Source organism: Molothrus ater, chromosome 6, assembly GCF_012460135.2.
Source record: "Molothrus ater isolate BHLD 08-10-18 breed brown headed cowbird chromosome 6, BPBGC_Mater_1.1, whole genome shotgun sequence".
Lineage (NCBI taxonomy): Eukaryota > Metazoa > Chordata > Aves > Passeriformes > Icteridae > Molothrus > Molothrus ater.
The window spans coordinates 3261362-3274876 of record NC_050483.2 but is presented as its reverse complement, the minus strand read 5'-3'; the positions used below and the strand labels follow the sequence as shown (position 1 = coordinate 3274876).

The 13515-nt window shown below is 39.1% G+C and overlaps 1 protein-coding gene across 1 annotated transcript in view; it reads right to left on the bottom strand.

Annotated features, from left to right (window-relative positions):
• Positions 1-13515, bottom strand: part of FAR1 (fatty acyl-CoA reductase 1) — a 34157-nt gene that overhangs the window by 17670 nt on the left and 2972 nt on the right. Inside the window, exons 2-4 of the mRNA XM_036383595.1 lie at positions 5470-5664; positions 1937-2112; positions 407-586 (exon numbers count right to left, since the gene is read on the bottom strand). Of these exons, the coding sequence (XP_036239488.1) occupies positions 407-586; positions 1937-2112; positions 5470-5658 (545 nt within the window). The 5' untranslated portion in view covers positions 5659-5664. The remainder of the gene's footprint in view (positions 1-406; positions 587-1936; positions 2113-5469; positions 5665-13515) is intronic.

Sequence of the window (13515 nt, the reverse complement as noted above, 5' to 3'; positions counted from 1 at the left end):
TAGCAATGGCACTTAGGTGGCTGTAGTAGAGGCAGCTGTTTAAGGCACCTCAGTTTTATCTTTTCCTTCACAGTGCTGGTACCAGCACAAGTTATCAGCATCTCCTGATTCAGCCTATCTCCATACAGCTGAAAGACCGGCACTCTCAGCACAGAGGGGGCACCATGAGTACATGTGAGCATCCCTCTACTTCAGTAACCCTCCACACCCAGCTCAGCTTAAAAAATTCATAAACCTTAACCCATGTCCCTTACAGAGAAGGGGAGTGTCGGACATTTTGTCAGACCTATGGGACAGCGTAAGATAACTCTTCATCTTTACAGCTCCTAACCATTTTTGATACTTCAATAGCAGGAAGAAAAAGAATAAGGAGTATCCAAGTAAATTCATAAAACATAACACATACTCAAGGGAATCTATCAGTTTCTTGGGATCCACAGGAGGTGGGTACACGACTTCCTCGATCTGTTTCCGATTGCAATACGCATAGGCAGTGGAAACGTGTGTGAACACCTCCAGATTCTTCATTTGGTGTGCCAAGGACAGGAGCTGTTGTGTGGCAACCACATTTAACTGCACAGCATCTCTATTGATTCAACAGAAATGTCATTAGTAGAAAGCAAGACAAAAACAAGCAAAAAAAAAAAAATTCGTTCCTAAAGGCCTCATTGCTGGATATATAAAGTATCCCTGAATTCTCCAACTAACCCCAAAAAAGCAGCATCAATACTGCCCTAATTTTCTGCTTAGAATAACATACCTAGAACATAATCTAGAACACCTCCCAATGTTCAGAATAATGCTCCTTGTACCCTTTTCTTACCAGCATCCTTTGATTTCCTCAATTGAAATCCCAATTGTACGTTTTCCAAAAAACATAATGGAAATTATGCAACAACACCAAGCTTCCAGAAGATGCACCTCTGAACTTCCAAGTCCAAGTTGAGAGAGGTCAACAACTTGGAGGCTTAGCAGGCCAGTAAGTTGGAGACTGGCATCTTCTTGTAGGATATCAAAAGGCTCCATACAGGATGGAAGGAAGGGGAAAAAAAAAAGGCAAACCACCAAGAACCACTCCTCAACTCGAGCTCCACCGCTGCTCATTCCTATGTTTAACGACACTAGAGCAGAGTAGGTGTATCTCTACAGCTCCCAGCAGATAACAGCTTGCTGACCAACTCCTATGATTATTTTATAGTTTACATCTTCTCTCCAGCCTACAGACTTGCTGTGGGCACCAGCTTCCTTGTACACAGTGTACTATCAAGTTTCAAGAGTACAGCTAAGCAACACTTCAAAGTCTTTGCAACAAAAGTGTTACATTAAAAACAACAACACAATCGGTATTCCCCCAAACAATCACTAAGTTCCAGAATGCTTTATCTCACATTATTACTGAAGTGGGGGACAGGAAAAGGGAGCATTATCCCAAAGCAATTAACATAAATGGTAACTAATTAGTTTGCTACCTCTTTCAACAAGTCAAAGGAGCTCATAATCCCAGCTGTGTGCACCACTTTTTCCACTTCTTGTTTTCATCTCTCTCCTGTGCACCTACTTGTCCCCACTTCTTCCAATGCAAACCTCCATTATTAATAAGAGACTTTTAAAAAACAGGAAGAAAAGCTGAGCTGTACTCTCCTGTTTTTCTTATCAGGTAAGAGAGAAAGCACTAGAACCTCCCACACACAACTTTTCTCACAAAACTCTATCCTCTGAAAATGTGCATTCCCTTTCTAACAAGGCAGGCCAAAGGAATAGTTTGTCCTTACACCAGGAGGAAAACTGGCATTACTAGGGAGAACAGTAGATGTAGCTACAGGTAATTTGTAGCCTTTCTACCCATATTTGCAACACTGGGCAGACACTCGATTCATCCCCTCCCTTTGAGCACCATTGGTTTATCAGACCAGGGTAAACCAAATTTTAGACTCACCTTAGTGATTCATTGAATCTGACTGTAGCAGCACAATGAAATATAATATTAATGCATTCTATAAGTTCTTCCTTGATTGGTTTACTAAGATCCAGTTCAGGCTGTGAAAGGTCACTCACAACTACTACTATTTTTTCTTTGAAGTCTGGTTGCTCTTCTCTCAATCTGTCAAAGAGCTGTCAAAAATAACAGGACTATAAACTCAGTGAAGGTAAGAGAAACAATTCACTTAAATGAAGAAAATCCCACATTCTTTCTCTATGCCTCCTAACTTCTCGAGATCATCAGGAAGTTAGAACAGTGCATTAGCAGTACCATAAGAACATATTACAGACTTCTCATAAACCATATTTTTTTTCCAACATAAGGAAAGGGAACAGTCTACCCACTTCCCAACCTTGATAATAGCTGTTCAAATTCTTATATAAGTCATATTGGACTTTAGGTTTAGAAATCTTGCATTAAGATTTACAAATTTCAAGTGATTTAAGAAACCCTCTGCTCAAATTATGTCAGTCTTGGAGAGCCACATTAGAACATCTGATTAAATTTTATCAAATTGGTGTTCAATTCCCCCTGAAAAAAAAATCTCATCAAAATTATATTCCATCGAGAATTCTTCTCATAAATAGCTGGGTTCTAGCCAGGTGGCTTAACACACGGATCAAAATTCTTGCCTCACCTTATTTACACTCATTAGTATGCAAGTTTTCCTGAGCCACACAGTAGTGTGGCAATAAAACACCCTTGAAAGTTGCAGAAGAGCAGACCCTTCTTTACTGTCCAGGGGCCAATATCTTACAACTGCTTCAACATCAGTCAATTATATTGTATTAAAATCGTGGCAGTACCTTCTTTTCCCTGCCCAAGTATGTGGTTATGCCAAATACAAATAGTCAAAGACATTTCCTTACAGAATGATGTTAATTAATTTTATACTATGAATCAAGTCACCTAAAAGTGCGGTTTCACAACACTTTAGGCAGTATGAGTTTGCATTTCTACCACACAGACTGATCTCTAACTTCTTTATTCCTGTTGTTTCTCTGACACTGGCAAGAGCAAGAAGCCCCAGAGCCATGTGACCTAAAAAAGGTCCAGCTCTTTTTTTAGAGATGTTTTTTTCAGCTCAAACATGAGCTAATGCAGCTCATTGTGGCCACCTGAAGTAGCAGAGCTAATTCTAGAGTGAGAACATGGTACATCTCCACTTTGAGGCTTGACTGGACTTTGCAAACATGAAGCTTCACTTTATAGGACAAAGTTGCCAAGACAACATTTAAAGCCTCTGCAACTCTTATGGGTACAACAAACAGTTCTTACCTGAGGGCAGAAACTTTGCGTGATTTTGAAAAATAAGCCTACTATGTTTTTGGTTGTAATGATGGCACCTTCCTCCAGGGAGCTGAAGCAACTGCCTGTTAACCACATTAATGTGTGATATGATATTGCCTTGTAACAGAAAAGCAGTACCATGGATGAGCTCTTCAAGAGCCAGTTTTTATTTTTCATACATCCATCACACCTTTATACCCCTTTTCACATCCATAGTCATGCACTATTCCCACACACCCCTTACTAGCACTGACACCAGGACTAAGGAGAAGAAATACCTAGACTGCATGCAATACATATGGCAAATCAGCAGAGGAATTAGATACCTGAAGTCAAAAGAAAGTAGAAACCTCAACACTGTTTTGCTATTTGTAGCTCAGTTTATTTCACATTTATTTTATTTATTACCACATTCAACCATTTAGATTTCAAACTCTTCAAGAAACAGAACGTTGAAAGATCTTCAGAGCACTTAATGAGTCCATCTAAATTGTGAAGAATTACTGGCAGTGCCCTTGCAACTGGACAGCTTAAGACAATAGATCTTATTAAAGTTTTCATAGACTTTTTGGAAGAATCTTGATGTCAAAGCCATTTAAGCGATGGCCTTTCAATCTTGTCTAATCATTTGATAAAGACAGAACAAACATCTGGCCCTATTCTACATCTCTGCATAAATGAGCAACTCCATCCCTGCATGTTCCTGCCTCAAGCAGAAACTGCTTAGCAGGACTTCTGCTGTGAACCTGCTCCAGCAAATAAGTGCTCACCAAGAGTCAAATCACATCAGATTTTTATCTCAATGGGAGCTGGAACAGACTACAAGCAGACTTTGACTCAAATTTAAAAGCCTTTTACAACAGGTTTCCTAAAAGCCATACTAAGCCTTACAGTTTACCAAAGTTTAAGTCAGTCCACACTAGTGCTACTTCTCTCTCTGCCCAAATACTCCCCACCTTTCTTTGGATAATAGTGTACACAAAAAGTGGATTGAGAAATGTTTCCTTTTGCATCTCAGAGCTTAGCCCAGAGATCTTTACTTTGTTTCAGGGCAGTGACAAACTGAAGGTTTTATGTAGAGAGAACATGCAACTGAATTTTAAGATAGAACCCCACTGTAACTCATTCTGTTTTATGACATTGCACAAGACCACAGGAAGATGCTTTTTGAGCAATGAGATACAGTTTTTTGACTGGTTACAGAAAATAATTAACTAGGGAACAGCCATCCTCATATCTACTATAAACCCAGCTAGTCAGAGTTGTGGAAATCCACTGCTGTACTTTAAACAACTTATCCCTAAGTGCATTCATAGCTCCTTATTTCTACAGACTACATTGTATCTCAATGAAAAAATTAAACTGCTGACACCTGTGTTTCATAAGAGAAAGGCCTAGATAGAAATGAACAAACTCTGCTTTAGCAAAATTCATGCTAGAAATCTCTCCTCATCCTGCTCATCCTTCCCATCATGAACAGGATACTCTCTAAAGAGAAAGATGGGCAACAGAGATGGATAATTCTACACTTAGTAAGAATGGTCAGCCTAGCTCACCAAAATATCAAGGTAATGAGTCTCTTCAGGAGCAAAGTATTTGACCCAGCTTGCACAGAAAATTGTTTAGAGAGCCACTTGGATAATTCCACAGCACAGACCTTCAGTACCTTTCTAGCTGTCACAGGCTGACCAATCTGCTAAGACAAACATTTCTGTTCCACTTACAAACGTGAGTTCCTGTTGAGATGACACATTCTTATTTACTGCTAGATCCAGTAGCACATTTCAGAAAAAAAGAGAAGGCACAAGGTGAAAAAGTGACTTGCTTGAAATCTTTAAGAGTCTCAATCTGTCTTACAACTCCCAGTCCACTATCTCTTGTACTTGATTTTATATTCTCTTAACAAGCTCTGACACAGATTTTTACTTCTCATTTCTGCATTACAGCTGAACATCCTCCACCTGAATTAAATACAGGATAATTTTCAACTACTGGCTTTGTTAGAGACCAACATCTTGAAGCAGCTATAGAAGCACTGCCAGGTCTTAGATTTTGTATTTCTGTTAGAACAACAACAACAACAACAAAAAAAAGAACCAATAACATTTTGCTTTAGACAGACTGAACTTGTTCTTAAAATGAAATGAGAGCATGATAATGAAGGACAAAAATGAACTTTGTGAGCATATGTCACATACCTTAGAGCTGGTAATTTCTTCTATTCGTGCTTCAGCTGTCTGCTTTGCTTTTTTTCTTACCAGTACATACACTGCCTTCACTTTAGGACAGGATCTGAGCAGCTTTTCCAAAAGCACTTTTCCCACAAAGCCTGTAGCTCCTGTCAGGAGGATGTTTTTTCCTTCATAGTATTCAGGAATGGAAACCATTGTGACCTTCACAAAAGATAAAATCAAAAAGTATGTTAAAGAACTTACAGAGTCCAGATTTGCAGAAGATTGAATAATCATATCTGTGCTGTTTATACCTGAAAGAAATGCTTAACAGATTTTTTTACCTATAACCAGTACTTGAAGTTGCCTTTTCTCACAACATTCTGAAAGATTTCCATAGGGTCACTACAGTCATTCCAGGTCATGTAAATGGCTCCTGTTTTAAAGACTGAGACATCCACTCAGCCAGGAAAATAGCCCAACTTCAGTCTATTTTTGCCTCTGTGTGCGCAGTCCTTTACCACTGCAAGGGGCTGCTCCATGTGAACTAGAGGTTGCATCATTAAAATGTAATCACAAATGGATTCTTCAAACCCACTGACAGAAGACAGGGAGCCAAGCATCCCAATTGCTGGAATTTTGACAGTGCCAGCAGAGCCCCCTGTCACTATTAGGATGAGCCTCCCTACCAATTAAACTAAACCAGAGAGAAGGTTGAGTTAGTTGTTTGGAATGGGATTTGATAGTTTTACACTGATTACAAAAAACCCATACAGATCCACAGATAAGAGTTTTCCAACTGCTTCATCCATTAAGTCATTTGGAGGAAAAAACCAAACAATATAGTCATTAGAATTCTCAACAAACTAAGATGTAACCACAAATACACCTCCTAATAAAATGAAGGGTAAGGGACTATTACTCAAATTCAGCACAAAGCTAGAAAGTGCTTTAGGTTTTGCTTCACTTAGTAAGTTAACCTTGAGAATCATGATTCTTTTCCCCTCCCTTTATCAGCCTCTTGGAAATGATGTCATTCTTCCTAAGAGAAACTGAAACTCTTTTTGAGGACAAATATGGTATGTCTCACAATAAAGTGAGAACATGGCCTTTAGGATCCCAAGGAGTCAATCACAGCGCATCATCCAGAGCTGCCATTCTTTTAAGTCAGCTATAGCAACATCTTTACTGTGACCCTTAACCAGTTTACTTTCACTAGATAAGATGGTAGCATTATGGATACACTTCCACATTTTACCAATCTTTCTGATTAGAAAAAAATCTAAAAAAATCCTGAGCTGATGTAGTGAATGTCTAATTATAGTCCTCTACAGCAGTTCCATACAAACTGCTACAACCAAAACACTCCCAGAAAGGGACCATAGAGAGTAACAGAATGTTCTGAGCTGGAAGGGACCCACAAGAATCATACAGCTCTCAAGTGAATGGCCCATGAGAGAACTGACCCCACAGCCTTGGTGTAATCAGCATCATGCTCTGACCAACTGAGCTCATCTCAGGGATAGAGTCCATAAAACCATGGAACTAAAAAAAAAAAACAAACCACAGAACTGAGAATCTTTAAACACAGATGGAATGCTTCTTAGGCAAATAAGGATTACAACACTGAATACCTTAACAGGGTGAGAACTTTTCTTCACCTGCCACCCAGGAATAAAGGTGCAAAGAACTGAACTCAGTTCTTTCAAGGCAGCAAGATACTGCAAGCAGGGACTTACCAGGGAATGCACAGAATGTATGTTAGGAGTGAACAGCTAATTTGTCATTTTTGCCTGAAAAGTAAGTAAATATTTTTGGAACCCTATTTGACAGGTACCCACCAGATCAAAGCAATTGTGCTCTGTTTTTCATGTGGTCATATCTCAACAGTCTCTGAACAAGTTCCAAATGATTACTTGCTAGAAATGAGTTAATACCTACACAAGTCCTGGTTTCACAAGTCTGGGTACCAAGTGATATGTCAGATACTCCAAATCCTTCTTTTGACTCCCTTCTTTGAGAAGTGAAGCATCTAACAACAGATAGTAGGATACAGCAGCAAGTTTAGAGCAGAACAAACACTACTATTTCCACTGACCACAGTACATCACCTGGAATTGTTTCTTTGAAGGTCAAGAGAGAAAGCTATTTACATTAAAACACTTCCACCACAAAATTAAAGAGACTCTAATGCAAATCTGAAAGCATAGCTCCTGCCATAAAGCATGGAGTGCAAGACAGAGCATGCTTATGAGTCATTTTTCCCTGTTCAGTTAAGGTACAGGGCTGTTGTCTTTACAATGGCTCAAAGTCACAGTTAATGCTCTTCAGGTATGTCTTCCCCATAACTTTTGCTTTCCTGGTCTTTGTGTACACCATTCACTTCCTCCTAAAGATCTGCATGATTGCTCCCATATATAGCACAGGATTTCAGTTCCCTCAAAGAGGGAGGCAAAAACTCATGCAATCATTACTGCAGCAATTTTGTCACTAAGAATCAGTTTTGTCATGGTTCCTACACACCCTTCTTACTAATTTACCTAACTAGCCATAACTTCTATTTTTCACACTTTGAGACCCTATGAGAGTATCTAATACTATCCATTCACCTGTCCTTCCTCAAAGAAAGGTTTAATCCTGCCTCTGACACAATGCCAGAACCTCAGTCTGCAAACCTGCTTACATGGGCAGAGTCTTTGGCTACATCTACACAGAACCTTGGACAATACCCAGTACATGGCTATGGTCCAACATCTGTTTCTGAAAGCTATGAAAGCAATGAAAAGTTATGCTGTCAGTGGAAATACCTGTGTTACTGTAGTCCATCTTTTTAAGTCACTGCAAAATCTGACAATATTTAGGCTCAGGTGATGTAAAGAAAACCGGCACAAAATAGACTGAAGTTTCCTGCCTCAGTCATTTCTGATCTTATTCCTTTGTGTAAGAGGCTGAAATCAGAATACCAGACCTACAAAACATCAACATCCAGAGCTATGATGAACCATAATGATGAAATAGGCTCAATTAAAAAATCAGGACTATCCACAAATACTCACAATTCACACTTGGGGGACAGTACCACTTATATGTTTGCAAGCTAATGTATATATATATATATATATTTTTTTTTTTTAAGGATTGAGAAATATTTTCTTTAAGAAACTCTCAATCCCATTTCTCTTTACCCTGTTCTCCAGCAACCAGACTTCGGTAGACCTTATTCATAGCAACTTCCCACACTGACATTGTCTTCTACTTCCATTACTCTGGAAGATTCCAGCTAGAAAACATAATTGGTGACTTTTTCAGAAGTACACATTGCTGTCAACATTACAGCAACAAACACAGGGATTGTGAGGGAACTGCCTTAAAGCACTAATTTGGATTTAAAGGGTAAAAACCATGCATGGAATCTAGGTGTGAATGATCAAAGTCTGAATCCAGCAGTCTATGCTTTGCTGTGTTAGAAAGAAAGGTTATCTCAAGCACAGGGAAAGGAAAGAATGTTCCCATTCTCCACCTACCTTTCCCTGCCTTCTCCAAGAATGCATGTCCACATGCCAGTTAGCACAGCACTGCTGGCAACTCCTCATCTCAAACTCAGAAGGTATAATATATTACTTTTTAAAGTTCTTTGCAGCAGCAAATTACTGAAGTATCACAGAATTGATAGGGTTGGAAGAACTATTTTATAATTCTGTTTTTAAATAAAACTGTCAAGAAATAAGGAATAGTAGGAATGTAGTTCCTATCAGAAATTTAGTTTAGTCTCTAACACATAGGAAGCTGGTTCAAGTGCAAAAAAAAAAACCAAAACTACCTTGCAAGATACCACAGCAAAACCAAATTTAACATGTTAAGGTTGTTAAGTGCCAGAAATCACCTTATCTATCTGGTTTAGAGTACATCTTGTATGTTTACAATAGCTGTTAACCAGCAATACATATTGCCACCAGTTATTAAATCATCTGTTAACACCTACCTCTTCGAACACACACAGAGAATTCCTACCAAACACAAAATTGTCTAATCCACACTGTGGGATATCTAAAACCTTGTATTATAAACACCTTTTTGAGCTAATAAGCAATAACAGTCTAGAATAAAGAAATTTGATGGTTGAAAGGCTTAATAAGAGTTCTGTAAAGAATTCTCACTCTAGAACAGAAATGCTCAAAATCGCCACATTATCCAGAGGTATATACAGCCTTTGCTAGAGGAATCTTACTTGAAGCTGCTACAGAGCAGCTGCTGCTGGGATTCTTCTGAATTCACAGGTTCAGGCTAAGCCCACGATGACACTTCGTAGATATGCTTGTGTGAAGGATGCTGTCCTCTGATAAGTGAAGAGTTCATAAGCACTTCAGGAAAAAAAAGAAAAACCACCAGCAAACCAACACTCCAGGATCCTAGCCAACATTCCCCATCTTGCAAAAAGTTCTGATGTCCAGGGCTGAGCAAGTGCTTTTATGGAGCGAACAACAGCAGCTCTGTTTGCCTCCAGAGCTACTGCAGCAATATTTAACTCACAACTTCAGAGGGCTCTGACTCTCAAAACAAGGACAATTCTGTTTTTAACAGGAAAATGATCAGTTCCCGGATTTGTCCAAACACAGATCAAGATGCTTAAAGATGTGCTTTCCAAGTGCCAGGAAAGCCTGCTGCAGTTCCACTAAATGTTTAAATGCTAAATCCAGCAGCTAGCGAGTGTGCATGTGTGTCCTTGTTAGAGATTAAATGCTCTGTCTTCTGGTTTATCACTGACAGATATTAGGTCAACAGCATGCTCCCTCCAAATTCAATCCTATCAAGATTATTGCTCACAGGAAATGGAAAATGTGCACTTCCTAACCTCTCAAACATCAGCAACAAAACACAAAGTTCTGCAAAAACACAGCCCAACAAATCAATTTGCCCCTTCCCTCTGACAGCTTGAACCCAGCACCAGCAGGAGTAAAAAGCAGAAAAAGTAAGGTGGTAGAAGTATTTTGTTTAGGCATATTCAGAAGATGAAATTTGTCCAGACATCAAATCTGAGTGCATCAAGTGTGTTTAAATACCACACACACTCTCCACTGCATCCACACCAGACAAAAATCATTACAGAAGTCCCTCATACAGAGCTCCAATTGCCACATTGCAAGGACACCATCACAAGCCAGAAAAAATAAAACTCTGGGAACTGGAGAGATTGGAGAGACTCGGGCAACAAAGGAAGTAATATTTAACTCATCTAAACAAGGTTACTGCCAGAAAGACAAGTCTGGGTCATGTCATATTATATCATATCATCATGTCTCAGTTCATCTGTGCCTTGTTTCCACAAAAGCAAATCAATGAATGCTATCAGCAGAATGCCCACATTTTCAAGCACCACAAGGGCTAATGACCTACCCTATGTGGCCAATACCTAGCCAGCATATCTCCAAAGGATACAGTCTATTTGTCTTTGTGGTCCAAGGTTATAGCCATTGGGAAACCTTATCTGCGAAAAGATACCGCTTTAAAAGATGAGTAGAGACTGTAAACTGCTTTGGGTGCAAGTTAACCTTAAAGCATACCTATTCCAAACTTCCCAATCACGTGGAAGATTTGGGATTCCTTCCTCAGCTAGCAGAAGGACAGATTTATCCATGTTTTAGATTTCACCAGCATTGTTATCTACTCTCTGCAAGTTCATTTTCTTTACTAGCTGTAAGCCAGGGACCAAGAAAATGTAACACACCTCTAGGAGCTGGAAAACCTACTGGCAGGCCTGAAAGCTAATTAGAACAACTAAGTTTTGAAGAATTATCAAAATAGGCCCAATAATCCAACATCAACTAGCCAGTTTTTGGCTTAGCCCTGGTAATATGCCAGAGCTCAAGTGTCTCACTACACACTTTCCACACAACAGTAGGGATGGATTCAGGGTAATACTGTGTTCTCTACTTGTGAAATACAACAAAACTAAATCAATCTGAAGAACCAGGCCCAAAACCGCAGCATGGATAAATGCCACCAGAAGTCCCAAAACTCTTATGGCAAAGACTATGGCAAACTTGTGGCTGACACTCACTGATTTAAGGGAATTTCTGAAAAATAACAAGGCATTTCAAACTAGTTGAACATCTTCAGGATTGAAGACTAGAAAGAAACTTCCCAACTACCAATGAAAAGATTTGTCCTCTTTAAATCATTTATCTAGTGAAACACAATACCAGTTCGAGTAACCAATCTAGTTAGGTCAAAGTTTACATAGCTGAGTGTATAGCTCTGTGTACAAAAATAAAGTAGACTTGCTTTTCAAACAGTTCTCCTCACTATTCTTAACCACTGAAATATGCTAGATACTGAAAGCATGCCCTAGAATGTGTGCTTCAAGCTACACTCCTCCTGAATATATTACTGCCTCTGGCAGCACATGTACTCAAAGTAAGGAGCGTTATTAAATTGAATTAGGTGAGATTTAGCTAATACTGCATATGATCTCCTTAACAGCACTACAGCACATTAATATCAAAATTCACATTGATACCAGACACAGAAGTAGTTCTGTCACTTTCTTTTAGATGACAATGACAAAACCCAAGTATAGTATTCACTCAATTGCTTTGGGAAGATGGTGAATTGGGACCAACTGACCCATGGCCACCCAATATGTTACTAGCAGAATTCAGCCCAACTCAACTACTTCACCAAAGAAACCCTTGTGAAATAAGATACTCTGAAGTGAGGGCTGTGCTCACAGTCATGGAATATTTAACCGCTTTTAATCCTTTACTCTTATGGAGCAGAACCTGATTTCAATGTGGGCCACTGTTGAGTTGATCTCAGCAGAACTCTGCCAGAGGTATTCAATGCCTGTGGTTACATAGATATTTCTTAAGCATGTGTTCACACACCTTCCTTCAGCCAAAGTTCTGATTTTACTACAAATTTCCACTTACTTGTGCCTCTACTCAGAGGGATTCTGTATCAGATGAATTTGTAATTACTTCTTAGTAAGTAATCTGTTCACAAAGTACATACTAGGGAAGTCCCTTGCTTCGCTGTAAATATGTTTCTTTTACAGACAGTCCCTCCTCCAAAAATTAATTGGAACAAAGTAGGAGGTTTTTACAATCCCTTTATAATTAGGTTGTAAGTTGACATTTTTCTAAATTGTTTACTGCTTGAGCCTAGTCATGAAGTGCACAGTGAAGAGGAAAAAAAAAAGTCTCTTTTGGCATGGTTAAACTCATTTCTCAAAATTGCACGGAAGGCACAGATCAGGTCAGAAATTAAGCTATTCCAGGGAAGCATACCCCACATAAGAACATTAACTGTACTCCATCACCAGTTAATGTGAAAACATGTTTAACACACATGCAGGGAGAATTTTAAACAAATTATAGGAAATCAAGAGACAGGCAAATTCAAGATTTGGTGAACAGAAGCTGAGTTGCAGATCATTTTATCTAATTTAATTGGAAATCTGCATTAGAATCTCATTTGCACTTTTGGTTATGAAAAGGATTACAAGATAAAGCCTCACTGTTTATCAGGGTAGTCGCATAAATCATGGCTCTGACTTTGCATATGTCATTACTCTTGAGTTAACCCATAAAGGAGAACAGAACCTGTCTGAAGGACACATCTACAATACAATGGGCAGAGCAGCATTCACAGCTGACTCTCCATCATTCAGTTTTTACTCACAGCCTTAGGAAAACAGGCCAAAGGCATCACTTCAGCCTTCAGAGGAACCTGCTGATATCCAGCCCTGGTTATCACTAGGGAAAGCTTTAGCAGCAGCAGGAATATTGCTGCAGTTACTACCGTGATACTGTCATTTTGCTGAGAGGGGAAAGCCAAAAATCAAGTAAATAGAAGGGGGTGGGGGAACACACAACATTCAAGTACTCATCAGTTTGTCAAGTTTCAGTGATAAGAGACTTTCAGTCTCTACTTTAACTTTCAGGGTTAACTCCTTAATCTTGGTAATTAAAACCCAGATCCACCTTTTTATATATTGATCAGACAAGACAAGGATAACTACCCAAAACCTGCACCTGCAATTATGTTCTGTTCAAACTTATTCACAAAGCAATT